The 18,537-nt window shown below is 65.9% G+C and overlaps 1 protein-coding gene across 4 annotated transcripts in view; it reads left to right on the top strand.

Annotated features, from left to right (window-relative positions):
• Window positions 1-5,922, top strand: part of NACC2 (NACC family member 2) — a 62,437-nt gene extending 56,515 nt beyond the window's left edge. For all 4 annotated transcript variants that reach the window (XM_032307241.1, XM_032307238.1, XM_032307240.1 and 1 more), the window contains 4 exons: window positions 1,253-1,417; window positions 3,229-3,334; window positions 3,700-3,797; window positions 5,262-5,922. In XM_032307241.1, the coding sequence (XP_032163132.1) occupies window positions 1,253-1,417; window positions 3,229-3,334; window positions 3,700-3,797; window positions 5,262-5,767 (875 nt within the window). In that variant the 3' untranslated portion in view covers window positions 5,768-5,922. The remainder of the gene's footprint in view (window positions 1-1,252; window positions 1,418-3,228; window positions 3,335-3,699; window positions 3,798-5,261) is intronic.
• Window positions 5,923-18,537: the final 12,615 nt, after the last annotated feature.

The raw sequence follows: 18,537 nt of genomic DNA, 5'->3' as shown, positions 1-18,537 counted from the left end.
CTGCTGTTCAGAGAGACACGGCAGGACGCGCGGTGGATGGCGGGGTTTCTGCCGGTGAGCGCTCTACATGTAAACGCCGCGGGCTGGCGGCGCTGCGCCTGCGTGTGTAGTCACAGCAGGCCGTGGGGGGACGGGGGCGGGTAATTATGTTTTAAAATATCCGGGTTGTTTTCCCTGTGCTCCCTGAGCCCCCGGGCGTCCGGGTTGAGAAGAGTCTCTGGTGCTCTGGGCAGCTCTGTCCCGCCCGGTGCCCCGCACACACCTGCTGGAAGGTATGCCCAGCCCCCAGAGCGGCTGAGCACCCTCTGACCCGTGTCCTGGTCCGGGCTGGATGGGCTGGAGCTGCAGGTCCCCCTCAGCTCTGGTCTCAGCCGCCTGCCCTGTCCACAGAGGCCCACCTGTGTCCAGCGTGCCAGCCCCCCACGGCTGAGCGGTCCTCACCACCCCCTCTGGGAGCTTGAGGCTGCACCAGGGTCTGGAGGCCTGGGGCTGCAGAGGGTCTGCCCAGGACCCTTCCTTGCCATCCTCCCTCCCCAAACCCCTTCATGGCAGCCCCCATACAGCTTCCCCAGGTACTTGGCCCAGCCTGGCCTCTCCCGCCCTCAGTGCCCACAGGTGCTGATTCTTCCTATAACCCCTAAGGGGGAGTGGGTCACAGTGCCGAGGGGACAGCTGAGGGGACAGGGTGGCCCAGCCTCAGTGGTGGCTGGGGGCACCTGCCCTGGGCCTGCCTGGTGGAGAGCAGGTTCCCACGGCCAGACCAGGCCTGGCGGTGGGGGCGGGCGGCGGTCACCTCCATGCCCACAGCCCGCTGCCCTCGCGCTTCCCTGTCCCCCGCCCCATCGGGGCTGCGCACGGGGCCGGTGCTGCTCCCGGCCCGCACTTTGTCCTGCAGAGGGGCCGCTCTCCCTGGTCAGACCATGGGTCTGGCTCCCTTGCACTGGCCACTCATGCCTGCCTCGTCTGCAGGCCTCTGCTGGGGGGACACCTCGCGGGAGCCTCCTAGGCCCTCCCAGCTCGTGTCCAGGTCTGGGGGGGCGAGCCCAGCCCTCCCCTGCCTTCCTCCGTCCGCTCACTCCCTCTTGTCCTGGCCGCCGGGGTCAGGACCAGGTGGGCAGGGAGAGAGAATGGAGGGCGGGCACGGAGTGCGTCTGACCCGGGCCTGGGCGGGAGGGAAGGGCGTTCTCCGGCGCCGTCCCTGTCCTGGCGCAGCCTGGGAGCGCCCCTAACCCGGTCGGGTCTGTGTCCACAGTGCAAGAGAAACCGGAGCCCGTGCCCCTGGAGAGCCGCTCCTGCGTCCTCATCCGCCGTGACCTCGTGGCCCTGCCCGCCAGCCTCATCAGCCAGATTGGGTACCGCTGCCACCCCAAGCTGTACTCGGAAGGGGACCCCGGCGAGAAGCTGGAGCTGGTGGCAGGTGAAGGTCCCTCCCCGCCCTGGCTGTTGTATGCAAATGCCCTCTTCTTTCTCCTCAGAGCTGCGAACAATGTCCTCATCACCAATCAGTCAAAGAAAAGAAGATAGAACATCTTAAATTTCCTCTAATTTCCTTTTAGAAGAATGTGTCATTAAGAGGAGTTATTCAATTGAATTAATTTAGCATTTTAATTGAATCCCCTGGGCCGGCCGCAAGTCTGATTGGCAGGGACTGCAATCACGATTGTGTTTTAATTTAGGTGGCAGATAAAACCAAATCGAGTTCGCGTGCTGGTCCCCTCCCCCAGCCCCCAGAGTGTCCCCACCGGATGCAGCTCAGAGTCGGAAACGGAGTTTGATGAACACAGACGGCACCCGTTGGGGCCCGGTGCCTTTGTCAGCAAGAGCCCTCCCCCCTGGCGTGGGGCCGCGTGGGGCCGCGTGGGGCCTCGCCGCTCCTGGCAGATCTCAGGCTGTTCGCGGGGAACCGTCACCCGTGCCGGGGGAGGTGGAGCCATTCTCTGGGAGTGACCTCCCGTGGTCACCGGGGGAGCCCCGGACGGGCCAGCCAGGACCCACGGGCACCATCGCTCCGGTGCTGTTGTGTACCCGCTGGGAGCCTCTGGGTCCCCCAGTGTTTTTGCTCCTCCTGACCGCCATACCCGGGCAGCACTTGGGGCTCTGACTATCCCCTCGGCTGGGAGCCGTGGTCCCAGGGGGCAGCAGTAGAGCAGGGCAGAGAGGGGTGGGGCACACCTGTCTGTCAGGGTTTGGGTTGGGATGGGCGAGGGCCGGCCCCCTTCCCTGGCCCGACCCACAGCTAGACATCGGGGGCGGGCCCTCCAGTACTCCAGCCCAGTACAGGGTCCCTTCAACAAGGGCGTCCCCAGCCCGTGTGGCCCGGGTGACCTGCTCTGCTGTCGGCCTTGAGCCTCTGCAGACAGGAGACGGCCTGACAGGAGCCTTCACAGACACTGGGTCAGACCGCACAGACCCAGCGCCCCGATGGTGGGCTCCATCCAGGGTCCCCCGCGGCTAGAGCATCTCCACGTACCTTCCTTCCGCCCTGCTCCACGCACTTCCCTCCCAGGGTTCAGAGCGGGATCTGTGATGTCGGGTCCTCGAAGACGGCCTGACGGGGACGGTGGGCGTCCTGAGGACCCCACGCACGTGCCCTTTGGTGTCTTCTTCTTCTCCAGAGTCCGGGACACTGAGCGCACGTTTGTCCGCTCCTTTCCCCGCGAGCAGAGTCTGGGCCGACAGAGGCCACTCTACGCTCTCGGCGGGCTCTGGCCTCGCCGTTGACGGGCCCTGCTGGGCACTCGGGGCTTGCCAGGCTCCTTCGGATGAACAGCGCTGCGTGAGCTCGCTGACTGCACCCCTGCCCGTGGCGGGCTGCACCATCCCCCGACATGTGCTGGGCCAGCTGACCTCCCTGATCCCACCTCCCCCCACTGCCTGAGGGGCTTTGGTTTGGGGAAGGGACAGAGAGGCGAGGAGGCAGAGCGGGGGAATGCCCTCAAGGCCCGAAGGGCGACCGAGCGGGGGAATGCCCTCAAGGCCCGAAGGGCGACCTGGGGACAGCGCTTGGGCATGTGACCAAGGGCACCTCCTGCAGGTGACAGGGCCTCGGCACAGTGAGGGACCCCTAGAGCGATGTCCCCAGCCTGTGGGGTCCCAGGCCCCAGGGGGAGCACTGCTGCTGAAGTCGGGGTGGCCTGCCGCTGCCCCCTGCTTCCCAGCAGCCCCGCGGCCCCGGGAAGCTTGTGGCCCCGGGTCGTGGGTCACGGCCTCTCTGTCTGGCGGTCACAGGCTCCGGGGTCTACATCACGCGCGGTCAGCTCATGAACTGCCACCTGTGCGCGGGCGTGAAGCACAAGGTCCTGCTGCGGCGGCTGCTGGCCACCTTCTTCGACAGGTGGGTCCCTGGACCAGTGCGGAGGCTGTGTGGGCCTCTTGGCAACGCGCTCGCTCGCTGCGGCCTCGCGTCCACGGCCCCCCGCCGTGCTGATGTCCCACTGTGGGTCGGGGACGTGCGAGGGGACACGCCCGTCGGAGGGGGCCTGGCTGCCCCGGACGCCCCGTACCCATACAATAAGAAGCACACGTGCTTTGTGAGGGGGCCGGGGGGGCCCATCCCCGAGAGGCTTTGCTTCCCTTTCATCTCGGAGAGTGGTGGGGTTAGGGTCACCCCGAGCCCAGAAGTCAGTAGCAGTGCAGGGGGGAGGCCGGGAGAGCAGGCCCCCCCGGCCGGCGGCCTCACTTCCCTCCCCGCCCCACCAGGAACACCCTGGCCAACAGCTGTGGCACAGGCATCCGTTCCTCCACGAGCGACCCCAGCCGCAAGCCTCTGGACAGCCGGGTTCTGAACGCTGTGAAACGTGAGTGCCCCGGGGCGCCCTGAGGGGCTGGGGGGGCTGCCGGTCCCCTGGGCTGGGGACCGAGGCTGCGGGAGGTGGCTGCTTCTGGGCAGTGCGCCGGCCCGGCTGGGCTTGGGGGCGGAGGGGGAGAGAAAAGAGCAGCTCGCGGGAGCAGCTCGCGGGAGCCAGGTCTCGAGGTGTTAACGTTCTTGGTGGGTTTCCAAGCGTGATGGATTCAGCTGCGTGCGGAACTATTTTAATATGTGAAATAGATCTAATTTTCCTTTTTGAACAAAACCCCTTATTTACATTTCGAGGTTATTTTGAGCCTTTGCCATCTGCTCGCCGGCTTCTGCCTCCCGCTCCTGGGCGCGGGGGTGGGGTGTCGTGGAGCCCGGTCCGTCTCCGCGGCTGACTGCTGCCCCCCGGCCCGGCTCCGCCCCGGCCTGCTTGGGCCACCCTGGCCAGCCCCGGGCCCTCCCGCGGCGGTCAGCACGCGAAACACTGTCTCACTTCCTTGCTTGGAACACGTCTCGTGAGACCGATTTTGTTCTAGAGCAGAGAGGGCCCTTTGTGATAGGTCGTGACAGTCCCAAAGCTGGCGGCCGGCTGGGCTCCGGGAACGGGGGGTGTGCGGGGATGCTGGCATGAGGGGTTCGCCCCAGGGACCTGTGTCCCGCCCCCAGGCTGCTTGCAGAGCTGGGTCCTGGGGCTCCCGGGGCAGGGGACTCTCAGTAACATTGGAGTGCGGATATGGCCCTGGCCGCCGCTTCTGCTGGTGGGGGCTGGGTGCGGGACAGGTGTGGACCAGCTCCCCCACACACTCCTCGTCCAGCCTGTGAGGAAGAGCCTCTGTGAGGGCCCAAGAAGCCTGAGCCTCACAGTGGGTAAGTGCAAGGGCCACCTGACTCGGGCCCCTGCCCAAGTTGCCCTTCTGGCCAGAGCAAGGTCACTGAGCGGGCTTGTCTCAGCAGGCCCTGGGCCCCAGGGGGGTGGGACAGAGCAGGAATGTAAGGCCCAGAGATGCCAGGGACCTGCCCAAGGCCACACAGCCAACCTGTGCTCAGGGAGGGCCCACGGTCTCATACTCTGACACTGACTGTCCCTCTTCCCCTGGACATTCTGGCCTGAGGGAACAGGGCAGGGCCTCCAGGGTCCAGTGGTGAGAAGGGTAACCACTGTCTGCCAGCTGAGACCAGGATGGACCCCGGGGGCAGCGGCCAGCAGGGTGGAGGCCCCCTCCCCTGCTGGCCCAGGAGGACAGCCGCAGCACAGGAGCGCCCGGTCCCCGGGTCGCTGACCCCCCCCCCCCCCCCGTTTGCAGTGTAGGAGCGCCCGGTCCCCGGGTCGCTGACCCCCCCCCCCCCCGTTTGCAGTGTAGGAGCGCCCGGTCCCCGGGTCGCTGACCCCCCCCCCCCCCCGTTTGCAGTGTACTGTCAGGAGCGCCCGGTCCCCGGGTCGCTGACCCCCCCCCCCCGTTTGCAGTGTACTGTCAGAACTTCGCCCCCAGCTTCAAGGAGAGCGAAATGAACGTCATCGCCGCGGACATGTGCACCAACGCCCGCCGCGTCCGGAAGCGCTGGCTGCCCAAGATCAAGTCCATGCTGCCCGAGGGCGTGGAGATGTACCGCACGGTCATGGGCTCCTCGGCGGCCGGCGTGCCCCTCGACCCCGACTTCCCGCCCGCCGCAGCGCAGGTGTTCGAGCAGCGCATCTACGCGGAGCGGCGGGGGGACGCGGCCACCATCGTGGCTCTGAGGACGGACGCCGTGAACGTCGACCTGAGCGCCGCCGCCAACCCCGGCTTCGACGCAGCCGAGGAGGCGGACGGGGCTGGCTCGGTCATCCAGGAGGTGGCCGCGCCCGAGCCGCCCCCCGCTGCGGCCCCGAGCCCCCCGCAGCCCTTCGAGCAGGCGGGCGCGAGCTCCAGCCGGCCGCAGACGCCCGCGGCGCCCCGGAGACCGGAGGCGTCCTACGCGGGGACCTTGTAGAGGGGCCGCCGGGAGGCTCGCGGCCGGTACTAAAGCTGCTTGCATGCGTTACTAATACAAACAGATGTGATCAAGCCACTTACTACGGAACTGCTACTGTTGCCTGAAAAAAATGTGATTTTTATCCTGCTTGTATTTAAAGTTTATGAAGGAAACATATGCGTTCGTTATACTGTAAAGGGTTAGTCCGCTGGTGACCTAGTTGCGAGGAAGGTCCCAGGGCTCCTTGGATACCTGCGAGGTTCGTCTCCAGGCCGTGGGCCTCTGACCCCGCTCCGGGAGGGACGAGAGCCTGTGGTCCCCGGTGCCTGGGAGCCGGATCGGGGAGGCCAGCGGCCTGGGGCCCGTCTCCCGACCCTCGCTGCTGACTCGGGGGACCCCCACCCACCCTTTGGGGCCAGGGGCCAGGGCTGGGCCCACAGGGGCCAAACTCCTTTTCCCTTATTCCTAAGACTCGGGGGTCAGGCCTGCCGGGCCAGCTGCGTGCGTGGAGCGCCCGCGAGCGCGTGTGTGAGTGCGCGTGTGTTTGAGCGTGTGCGGGGGCAGCGGTGTGAGAACAGCAGGGGGAGGGAGAGCTCCGTGCACCTCCAGCCTCCTGCCCTGCGCCCGGGGGCCCCCCCGGCCCCCTCAGCTCCACAGCCAGGGCAGCCCCGCCGCCCTCGACCACGTTGGGATTACGTTTGTTTGTTTGTTTGTTTTTGTCTTAATTCAGATCTAGTTCATGTATGGTTTGAAAACTTTCAGACCCAAAAGAGCAAAAAATTAGGGAGGATTTGGTGTCCCTGCCTGGGTCTGGGTCACCTGTGGACCGCGCTTCGCCCTGCCCGGGCCCAGGTCCCAGGGAGATGCCGCCGGGGTGTGTGACGGAGGAGGGTGTGGAGGCCCCTCGTGGCCGGGCTGGGCCTGAGCGGGTCCCGAATCGTGCTGCAGACCCTGGGCCCGGACGGCGGGCGGTGGGCGGGAGGAGCCGGGCAGCAGCAGAGCTGAGGATCCAGAGCGTGGGGTGGCGGAGCGCAGTGAGGAGGGGCCGGAGACAGACGTGGTGGTGGAGGCTGGAAGGCTCACTTCCATGTTAGGTGGCCGGTCTTTGGTGAGGGAGGGCGCAGGCTGTGCGCTCGTGGTCAGGGGTCGGGAAGCTTCCTCCTGAGTCCCACGCGCCCCCCTCCCCACCGGCCGCCCGCGAGACCAGATGCCCTTCCGTTCCCAGATGAAGGGGTCTGTTGCCCCCCGCTGCCGGCACGCTGCCTCCCCTGACCAGGTGCAGAGCAAGCCGGCAGCCCCTGGGCTTAGCCTCCCTGTGACCCACAAACCTGAACCTCCCCCAGCCATGGGCCGGCCCTGCGGGGCTGCGGCACCCGTGTGCTCGGGTGCCCTCTGACCATGGCCCTGTATGGCGAGGCTTCGGGGAGACCCAGGCTGGGCGTGGAGCCTCCACGCCTCCTCCAGCCAGGCCACACATGGGCCTGCCCTCCAGAAAGATCTGAGGGCTCCCGGGAGGGAGTGGGGGCACCTCGGGCGGCCCGTGGGAGCTTGTCTGAGCCCTTGTGCCCGAGAGCAGCGGGTGGGGGGGGGGGGTGTCTGGGCCCGAAGGGGCCGCACTCCTGCTGGGGATCCGAGCCATCCTTCTGGCCCAGAGGTGAGCCACATTGTCTCCGCCTCTTTCTCCCCTGACCTGGGCCCACCTGGGGTTGGAGCTGCCTGGGCCTGGGGCCCCAAGGCCACTCAGGACCTAGCCCTCCTGGAACTGAGAGGCGGCCATCCTCAGGCAGCCACTGGGGGTGTGGAGAGGGGGATGGGGAGGCTTGGCCCCCATCCCCCTCTGTAGCTTCCCTTCCCGACCCTGATGTGCACTTTAATTTGACCATCCCTGAGGACCCTGGGGAGACAGGCGGCTGGCCTGTCCTGGCCGTCAGCAGAAGGGCTCGCGCGCTCTCTCTCCCTGCCCCCCCCCACTCCAGAGTGAGAGCGGCCCCCGACCTGAGGCCGGGACACGAAGGGGTGCCCGTGGCCCGGTGACAGCGGCAGCACCCGCACAGAGAAGGCCTGATCGCCGTTCAGGCCAGCACAATGTCCCGCGACCTCGGTCCCTTAATCGTGTGTAACCGCCGTCCGTTCGTTGTTCCCGGTAGGGAAGGCAGGAGTGATGTGTGAAACTTCAGTTCTTCAATGTGAATGGGTCCTGAGCTCCCCCTGAGCCCCGGGCGGGCCAGGCCGAGCGTTTTGCACTAATGTGTCCCGCGGTGGACGTGGGTCCGGAGCGTTTGCGGACGGGCGTGGCTGATGATTGTATCTGCCGGGGCGCTCCCTCCGCGTCCAGAATGTTCCGCGGGGCGGGCGGCGGCGGCGGGCCTGGGCTGGGAGGGGCCGACCAGAGTGCCTTAGCATCTTCTGATCATTTTTCCCAAGGAAAACCCGTTAAAACCGGACCCTCCCCCTCCTCTGTTTACAAGACGACTAATGCCTGTCCTGTGAGCGCGACCCCAACTCACCCCGACCCCGTAGAGCGAGAGACAAGCCACTCAGTATTTATGACGCGCCTGCACCTGACCCCCCAGCTTGACTATTAGCAATACACATACACTACGTAGACTAACACAGAGCTGAGTTAGACCCGCGCCTTTCTGAGGAGGAGAGAAGGGACTGGACCCCGTCGGGGCGGACGTGGCGGGCGGCCGGCTGGGCCGCCACCCTCGCCCACCCTCCCCGGCGGACGGGCTGTGCCGCAGGAGATAGTGGGATGGAGTGCAAAAGGTCCAGAAGCGGGGATGGGGAGATGGGACGGGGTACCGTGAGCTGGCGGGGCCGCCCAGCCGGCGCGCCTCGGTGCTTGAATTCTGTCTTGTGTTCTGTGCCGTGTCTGCTGTCACCCAGAGTTCTCTGTGGTCACTTAATTTCGCGTTGGATTCATGCGTCTTGCCTTGCCCCCGACTGTGGCCGTGGCTGTGGGTGCGTGGCCACGGGGAGAGACGGTCCTGGGAGCCCCCCGGCTGCAGTCTGGTTCTGGGGCGGTTGTGTTTGGAGCTGGGAGGGGGGCAGGGGGCGAGGGCTGGGGGAGGACGGAGACTCTGGGGTGCCCAGCCCTGACGTCCCCTTGAAGGGCAGAAGGTTCTAGTACCAGCCCTGTGCCACCCCCGGCCACTTACTGCTTAGCTCCCCCTCTTGGGTTATTTTTATGGAAGTGTCTTGATGCCAGTGGAAGGCTGATGGCCCATTAACCACCTGAAAACTGTGAGAAAACCTCTGTTTGCCTTTGCCAGCAGTAAATCCTACACACAGAGCTGGGAGTCTGGAGCTGCTGTTCCAGAATGTTGCTGGTGCGTAAGTTTGTCCTTTTGTCAGCGAGGCTGCTCTGAGCGCGTCACCCGCCGCCGGCCGGAGAGCGTTAGGGCTTTGGTACAAGACGTTTCTAACGCGCCAAAAGGTTTTGGGTTTTGTTTGTTTGTTTGTTTTGTTTCTTTGGAAAAAAAAATGCAAAGGAAAATAACACAGAATCTAAAGCATTCGGATTGGACAACCTGCTTGAATTCCAATCAACTCCTTCGTTGTTAGCGTTTTGCACATGATTGTAATTTTTATGTCAAAAGAAGCCAAAACTTGCAATACTATTTTTAGCAGACAAAAAAAAAAGAACTAAGTATAAAATGTATAAATATTTTTGACTTGAACATTGGATGGCACTGGGTGCAAACAGACCGTTCATCCTCTGGACGGAGCGTTTGGGAAAAAGAGCCTTTTTACAAAGACATGGTTCCTGTCCAGTCTGGGAGGGGTTAAGTCCTGCTGTAACTCACGACTGTTAAACAATAAATAAATGAAATCACTGTTCCTTGTGCCGTGGAGCAGGTTTGTTTTCCTAGAACCACCCCCGCCCCCCCCCCCGTCCGCCCCCACCCCCCCGCCCAGCGAGCAAGCTCGTCCCCCCCTTCCCGTCCCCCCCTTCCCGCAGGTGCGTCCTCCGTCCTGCCGGCCCCCAGGCCCCGCCGCTCAGCAGAGTCAACGCTGTCGCCTTTGCTGCCGCACTAGTCACAGCCTGCAGAGACGTCCACCGGCCGCCAGGAAACCCAGGGCTTCCGCGGCGAGCGGAGCCCGAGCAGGACATGGAAGTCCTTGCAAACAGAAGGATGTGATCGTTACTTGTAAAGCGCTTTGTAAAATTCACATTTACAGAATAATAAAGTCAGTTCAAACCCAAGTGGCTGGCGCTTTCCTCCGTCAGTGGGACTGGGGGAGACATTGCGGAGCCAAGGAGAAAGCCGGCTGTTGGGCGGGGTGGCCCAGTGACTCGGGGGGACACCCCCCAGGAGCCAGGATCACCAGGTGGGGGCAGGGGCCTGCCGAGGCTTGCTGCCCAACAGGCGCACTCACCTCCCCTTCCCCCAGTGATGTATCTTAATGGGAAGGGGGTTGGGTGGGCAGGATGCGGGGAGGGGGTTGTCACATGCCTGGGGCAGGGCCTTGGGCTGGCCTGGGAGGGGCCCCTTTTCTTTGTATTGTCTGCAAGCTAGGAGAGCCACCTCACCTGCCTCACCTGCCTGCCACCCGCCAGGTGAGAGGTACCTGCTTCCGGTCCCCAGCCGGCTCCTCCTGGGCCAGGTCTGCCCCCACATGGACAGAGGGGGAATTGCAGATGAACGGCCGGTCTCCTGGCCTGACCCGGACGGAGCCCCTGGTGCCCACCGGGTCCCTGCCAGGCCAGCTCTGGACGGGGGTCCTCAGATCCAGGCCGGGCCGCTCCCTGCCCCCTTTGTTTCTCTGCTGTGTCCGCAAGGACGTTTTTGCGCTAGGCCCCTCGCGGGTGCTTCCCACACCCGGACGCCTGCGAGGTGGGTTCCTGTCTTCCTCCGCCGCCGCACCCCTGGTCTCTGGCTGAGCGAAGCCCTTGTTTAGCGAGCTTGTTCCAGGGACAGGGTGCTTCATGGTGACGTCCCAGGATGGGGTCCCCTGTATCTACGGCACATCACAGTCTCTCCCCGGGAATGCTCAAGGAGCCTGGCCCTCACAGGGCTGGGGAGCTGGGTGTGCGTGTCCCCGCCCTGCTGCTGAGCCCAGCTCTGGCCACGGGGACAGCGTGCCACTTCGGTCTTGTTTCCACTGCCGCCCCCAGCCCAGCGGACCAGTGTCATCTTGGGCCTGTGCCAGCCCCTTCCCACCCACGCCTCCAAGCTGCTGGAGGGGGTGCACTCCCCTGTCACCTCCCTGGGCTGGTAGAGACACCTGTCTCTGGGCCACGGGATGCCCACAGGCCTCCAAAGGCCCGATCCAGGCAGCCTAGGGCCAGCTGAGGCCCGCGCGGGGTGGGAGTACGAGGAGGGTCTGGGCTTGGAACCCAGTTCTGCTGGGACCTGTGACATGGGGCCTCCTGGTGTTTCAGGAGGAGCGGCCGGGCACCTGTTGGCGAGCCCCCGCCGCCCCTGTCCTTCAGCCGGCCTCCCTGCCCGCACAGTCTGGGCAGAGACTGGCTGAGGCGTCAGAAGCTCAGCCCAGCAGAAAGGGTCGGAGCCCCTGGGGTGGGGGTGATCCTGAGCCTGTGGAGGAAAGGCCTGCTGGTCCAAGCGGTGCGGAGGTCAGGGTGAGGGCCTGGCCGGTGCAGGGGTTGGTGCAGGAGGAGAGCAGGGAGGGGCGGGGCAGGGGGCTGGGAGCTCCCCGTCTTCATTGACCAGCTTTGAGTGGCGTGTTCTTCACAACCCCGCCGGGTGGGCACCGTCCGTCCCTGGAGGGGGACTGCGGGCCTGCTCTGAGCACCCAGGGCCGTGCGGGCAGTGGCCTCCACTGTTGCCCAGGAGGCTTGGGGCGGGTCAGTCTCAGCTCTGCGTCACGTCCGCTCTTATCAGGGGGCCCAGGAGGGCTGGGCAAGAGGGTCTGCCGGGAAGTGGACACAGACACTTGCTCAGGGACCACTGGGGGATCTCTGTTGGGACGGAAAGGGGACAGTGGGCCCATGGGCGGTGGGTGAGGGCCCTGGGCCGGGCAGGGAGGGATGGGGTGCTGAGATGCCCCCAGCTTGGAGACATTTTGGCTTCCGCACACACAGGGGACGAGCACACGGGGTGAGCAGGTGGTGACAGTAGGGTTTTACAGAGGTCTGGCTGCCTGTGTGCCTGGTGGGGGGGTGCGATGCCATTCCCCCCAGGTGCTGCTTCTTGGGCTCCCCGAGAGTGTCTGTGGCCAGGGGTGAGGGCCAGGGCTGGGCCGGGGTAAAGTGAGGGTTGGGGCACCCCGGGTAGCCTCAGGGGAAATGCAGCCATGAGGGCGGGCTGGAAGGGACCTCTGGTCCGGGGCTGTTCTTCTGGCCCTATGACCCACCTCGAGGGGGCCTCCATCAGTCCAACGGAGGCCTTCCTGGGTGGGCCGGGGCTGCGAAGGCTGCTGTGATCCCAGGTGCCACCCAGAGCTCCCCGGGGCCCCTTGCAGGGACTGGGCCGACGTAGGGAGGGTGCAGGTAGGGCAGAGGAACCGAAGTGGGCGACACCCTGGCCCAGGCAGCGCCGGCGCCGGGGGGGCCTCCTCGGGTTCCCCCCCACCCCTCCCACAAACACAACCCACACCAGGGAGGTAGGCCTCACTGAGCAGAAGCTGCTCCCAGCCCCCAGGGGACCCATAATTGACGAACTGCTCTGGACAGACGGCAGAGCTAGGAGATGGATGGCCTTGCCTCAAGGGGTGGGGGCGCATGGAGGCCCTGATTTCCTGGAAAGGCAGCCTGCTTCCCCAGGGCTGGCCATCAGGGGCTGAGGGGACCAAGGCCTTGACCAGGGCCAGCCAGGCTGGCTGGGACGGTCCCAGGCTGGGACAGAGCCCGTGCCCCAGGCTGGGTGCATGGCCTGGGGCCGGCCGGCTCCTGGCTCAGCTCCCCCCCTTCCTGGAGGGGTGGGCTGGTGTGTGGCTGTAGCCCAGCTCTATCAGTTAAGGACAGAAGCTACCCTGGCAAGGAGCCAGCCGTGTGTGTCTCTCTTGCCTCGCTGTGGTGGGGCAGGTTCTGGCAAAGGGCTCTCCCAGCAGCACTGGGCACCCGTTCAGGAAACAGCTCTCCCTGGTATGGGAGGTTCTGGGGGCCCCACCCACTTGTAAACCACCCCTCGGGGTGTCCAGCTCTGCGGCCCTCATCCGGCTCAGGCCCTTGGCCAGCCCTTCTCCTGCAGCGGGGCAGGGGCAGAAGTTCACCCCCAAGGAGGAAGTCATGGCCCCCAGCTGGGGGGCTGCACTTGGACAGGAGGGCGGAAGTCACCCCTAGTGGCAGGGTGTTCCGATACAGGCCCTGGGCAGCCCCCAGGGACAGTCTCGGCGGCAGGGGGGGGGAAAGTGACCTCCACGGCCCCGGAGGCTGGGTCTCTGTCCTGATCTGCCTCCTGAGGCCCTCCTTCCCCTGGGCCCACGGAGGCCCGGATGCAGCTTGGGGCCGGGAGAGCATTGCCTGCCCCAGGAATTAGCAGGGAATTACAGGGAATTAGCAGCCCCGTGGACCCCAAGCCATCCCAGAATGAACCCCAGCCTCCCGGCCAGCTGGGACCCTGGTGGTTCAACTGTCCCGTCCCTTCACCCATCGGCCGGGCCCCTCTCCGGGCCCCCGTCCTCGACGCCCCAGTGATGTGGCGCTGAAGGGACTCTCTGGGTTTGAGGTCCAGCTTAGGGCCACGGGCTGAGACTGGCACGTGTCGGCCCATCCCCCGACTGGGGCTTCCTTCTCCAGACCGCAGGGTCTCTGCAGTGAGCCCCGCCCACAGGGCTCTGGGGTCCCTTATGGGGAGGCCACCCTCTCCCCTGTGCCCTCTGGCCTGCAGAAGCTGAGGCCTGCAGAGGGGCGGGGCCACGGGACACAGTGGCCCCAGGCCCAGCCCCGCAGGCGGCGGGTGGGGGGCGGAAGCCCTGAAGGCTGATGCCCCCAGGCAGCCGGCAGCGAGCTGCAGACCACAGCAGGTGCTCCCGCAAGGCACCCGTGCCACACAGACAGGGGACCGGGGTCATATGGAGGGGGATTGGGGTGCAGAGCTTGGGGCAGAGAGGCATGGCCTTCGGGCCAGGTTGGACTCCAGGCCTCAGGAAGGGGCTCCAGGCTCAGACTGGTGGCTTCTCTCCCTGCCCACGGAGTGGGGTGAAGGGGAGGGATCTGCTCTTTGTCTGAGGACGTGGGGGGGGCAGTGGGGTGGGAGAGGCCTGGGGGGAAGGGCTGGGAAGGGTAGGGAGGGGAGGGGAGGTAGGCAAAGCTGGGCTCACCACCTGGAGGCTCTGCGGGGCTGGAACAGGTCCCCCTGGACTCAGGGACTGGCTGCAGGGGTGTTGGCCTCTGTCTCCACATAGGCCCTGGGCAGCCACTGGGCTTTACAACCCCACGGACCCCTTCCAGTGCCTCCCCGGGCCGGGGCTCCGTGCAGACCCAGAGCCTGCCTAGGCTGGAGGACTGACTTGTGCCCTGGCTTCAGCCCTGATGGGGACTCCAGTCCCAGGGGACATGCCAGGAGGACGTGCACTGCCCAGTGCTGGTCCCAAGAGCATCTCCAGGACTGAGTGGGGGAGCCCCTCCCGCAGGGGACCCTGGACTTGGGGTGGAAGAGAAACGTCAGGCCACCGCGGCTGAGAGGGCAGGACTGGCAAGGCGGGCGCGTCTGGGAGGGAAATCGGGGCCTGATGCCAAAATGCTCGGAAAAGCCCGGCCTTGATCGGATGGGCTTTGCCGTAGAACCACCCCAAGTGGGAATACATCAGTGATTAGGCCTAAAAGCTTGGGCCATTTAGCTTTTATTCGATTGGCAGAGAGGCCCTCTGTGCCCTCTGCTTTTTGCCGTTTGATTATATGTCTGCGCTCAAAATGCGGTCCTGGAGCGCAGGCTGCCTGCAGGGCTCGCTGGGATGGGGATCGGTGTGATTAGCGAGCAGTGGATTTCGTGGGGACCGTGAGGGCGGAGGCTGTGATCCAGGTGGAAGCCAGCTCTGCTGACTTGGAACTTTCTGAGGACACACCTGTGTGGAGGGACCCACGCAGGAGGAGCCGTGGCTGGAAGGGGAGGGCGCCGGGCCCCTGGGAGCGCCCAGGGCTGGTGGTGTAGAGGGCTCCCTGCTGCTTCCTCCCTCCTTGGCCTTGGTGAGCTCTCAGCTCCTCTGGGCCTCAGTTTCCGCCCCACCCCCCGCCCCCATCAGATGGGATCGGGGGAGGAGTAGAGAGCAAGACAGCCATCCAGCACGCCAAGGGAAGGGGTCAAGGAGCCAGTAGACTCCCGGTCCCAGGCCCCCAGGATGTCCCCACATGCCCTCCACCCATTCCCAATGTCCGCGTTCATCCGTGAACTCCAGCCCCTGCAGACTGTGGGAGGAAGGTGCTCCATCCCCCCAGGCCTGTCCCCCATCTTGTCCCCCTTCCAGAGAGGTTCTGGAGTCGGACCCTAGCCACACAGGTGCGTGGAGAAGCCCCGGTGTCCCTGAGTCCAGTGTCCAGGGTGGGCTGTCGGGAGGTTTCCCTGCAGAGCCTGCGGGCCTACAGGCGCCCACGGTGTGTTTGCTGGACACCCTGCGCGTCTCCAGGGTCCATGGCGCTCTGGGCAGCGGCTGGGGGGCCAGGAAAGGCGTCCTGCTGGGGGTGCCCCAGAGCAGGCACTGAAGGACATCAGGGCAGAGGCCCAGCAGGAAGAAAGATGAGGTGCCCAGCCCTGGAGAGAGGAGGTCTCCTGCGGCCTTGAATGCCAGGCCCACAACACCCCATCTCTTGGCAGACTCCCGGTCTGGTTCTGGGGTTGCGCTCCCCAAGACAGAGGCCCGCGTGGGCCTGCCGGGGCGGGGGTGGGGGGCGGCCCCAGGAGCCGCAGCTGCGGGCGAGTCCCAGAGCCCCGCTTCTGCGCTGCTGAGTCACGTGTGCCCGGCGTCTGTATTTCGTGGAGCAGATGGTGGGCGCAGTAACACTTTAAATTAAGGATTCTAGAAGCACATTAAATTTAGATTTAATAAGACAGTTATTGTATGGAAATTAAAGACCCATTGATTATTCTTTGATTATTGAGATCCAGGCACCTACCGCAGGAAGCAGTCGCTGGAGCTGAGGCGCAGAGGGAGCGGGGCGTGGGGGGCGTGGGGGGCGTGGGGTGTGGCTTCTCCGGCCCAACCTGCCCCACCCCCGCCTGGAGTTTCCCCGGAGCCCAGTCCCTCCGGGCTGACCTGGAGCACAGGGTGGAATCCCGGGTTCCTTCAGCCTGCGGGGACCTGGGGGAGGCTCGGGGAAGGCTGGGGCCCTTCTCAGCATGAGGACATTGGCGCTGCAAGGGACACTGCCGGGGAGGGGCCCCTGCAGACCCAGGTTGCCAGTTAGGAAACAAGCCGAGAGGAGAGGCCAGGTGGAAGCCCGGGCCCCTCCCCTCCCTCTCTGTCTCTGCTCCCTCCTCTGCCCTACTCCATCGCCCACCCCACACTGGAGTCCCCTCACCCTCCTGGCGGCCTGTGGAGCCTCCCGGGGTTCTCCCCGCGATGCCCGCCATCCCTCCCACACTCACTGAGACCCCGCTGCACACTGAGGTCCCAGGCTGTCTTGGGGGGGGCTGTCAGGGACATGCCCTCCCCGTCCGTGGGAGGCCGGTGGGCAGCGTGACGTCGGCCTCTGTAGAGAGTAGGGCCAGGACAGGCCGGGAGGCAAGAGAGGTTGCCCTCTACCCGTCCCCAGAGGAGGTCGGTCCGCTCAGCCCACCTGGCAGCCCACCTGGGAGGACAGAGAGAGAAGAGACCCCGGCAGGGGGTCCCAGGCTCCCCCTCCCCAGGTCTCATCCAGGTGCCCACCGCCCTGTGGCCCAGAGGGTGGCCACCCTGACTGTCCACAGAGGTGGGGAGGGGAGAGTTTGGAGGGTTTGGACCCCAGCCTGGCACCAGAGCCCAGGCCAGGCTGCCACGGGTGGACGAGGTGGGAAGGGGAGCCCCCCCGCCCCAGCATCCCAGCCCCCAGGGCATGTGCCCTCTGCATCTGCGCCTTGCCTGCCTCCTCCCGGTGGGGATCTGCCCGTGGGCACTGCTCACTTCTTCTGTTGAAGCAGCGCGGCTTCGGCTGGGAAGCTGTCGGCGGCAGTCGGCAAACATGCCTTCCCGCCTGCCAAGCGACAGCAGCCGCCGGCTTGGCTGGCAGTCGGCTCACACAGGCTGCCCGGCCTGGCACGCGGCTTCTTGCCCGTGGCCCGGGAGGGTGTCCCCTGCTGCGCTCCGGGTCTCGCAGCCCCGCGACAGGGCTCTGGCCCCCACCTGTCCCCCAGCCTCATCCCTGGGGCAGCCTCGGCAGACCTGGGAAGATGGGGAGCCCCGCGGCTGGGAGATGCCGTGGGAGGAATTACCGAACTCTGGGGAGACAGGAGGTGTGGGAAGAGATGAGAAGCTCTAGGAGGGAGCCAGTGTCCCTGAGGTTTGGCGACAGGCCCCCTCTTGAGGTCAGCCTTGTGCCAATGCCCACGTCCCCTTCCTTCCCGAGACAGTCATGCCGACGCCCGCCCTGGCTGCAGGGGCTCCTAGGCCCAGGACCTTCTCAGCGGAACTGGGCCTTCGGAAAGGAGGTCTGCCCGGTGCCGACTGCAGGATGGGCCCTCTGTGGGTGTGAGGGGCTGGCTTGGTCTCACCGGGGTCAGACTCTGGGGCTTGCTGGCAGGGCAGCCTCTGTGGGGGGCCGGAGCCCTGGCCCCACCACTCCCCTGCAACCTAGACTCCCCTGGCCAGAGGGAGAGTTTTGGGGCTGCCTGGAAGACCCCCCACTCTGGTGCTTGGAACCCCCTAGCCTCCGACTGCTCCCAGGGCCCCAGGAGCGTCCACGCTGTCCACACTTAGCTTTCAGGAGCGAGTTGCGTGATTTAAAATTAATAATCTTGCTGTCTCATGGCCTCATAATTAAGTGTCCGGTCATCTGATTATTGTCAGAGAGCGATTTGTCCTCCAGCAGTAAGGACAGCCTGCCGACGGCGGGGCCGGGCGGGGCTGAACCCCTCCGCCCGCAGTGCTCACCCTTCTCGGGCTGGCGGACCCTCAGCCTCGGCTTTCTTCGCAGCCACCCCGGGGGCGCAGCGGCGTGCTGGACGGTCTCGCTGCATCTGGGGCTGCTGGGCAGAGGGGGCCAAGGAGGGCTGCAGGCTCCTGGACGCTGGGCTGGCCTCGGGCTCGGGGGCTCCGGGAGCGCGGTGCCCCCAGCACCCGTGTGGACGCGTGTGAACGCAGCGTGCTGAGGCTGGCTCTCCAGGGCCAGGGGCTTTGCGTCGGATCCCTCACCTGAGCCTGTTTCTCCACCTCCTGTCTGCGGCGGCTGAGGGGAGAGACCGTTTCTGCCGCGAGGTGGGTGGAGGGACCGTGTGTAGACCACGGCCAGCGGCCGGCCCTGGGGTCTCTCCCCACCTGGCAGCCAGGTCCCGGGGAACAGAGTCGGAGGCCCCAGGGGCTCGTGAGGCCCGCGCTCGGGTACCCAGCAGAAGGCAACCACAAAGCCCCCATGGTGTTCCCCGGCCTCCGAGGAAGCAAGGCCCGGGGCGCTCAGCTCCCGAGCCTGCCCCCTTGCCTCTGCCCAGGCCGGAGGACAACGGAGGACAACGGGGCTGCTCATCCCACAGGTCCCCTAAGGGCCATGCCTCACCATCCCTGCGGGCTCCGAGGGGTCCCCCAATGGGGGAAGAGCATCCCCTTGGGCTGACGGTGAGTCCCCAGCGGCGGGAAGCACAGAAGCCTCTTGTACACCCTGAACCGTCCCTGGGAGGAAGGAGGGGGGGCCCTGAGCCTGCGGGGGGCCGGCCCTGCACGTCGGGTCAGGAGCGTCCTGTCCCCTCGGGCCGGTC

This window comes from Mustela erminea, chromosome 12 (assembly GCF_009829155.1).
Source record: "Mustela erminea isolate mMusErm1 chromosome 12, mMusErm1.Pri, whole genome shotgun sequence".
Lineage (NCBI taxonomy): Eukaryota > Metazoa > Chordata > Mammalia > Carnivora > Mustelidae > Mustela > Mustela erminea.
This window is presented reverse-complemented; position numbering and strand designations above follow the sequence as displayed.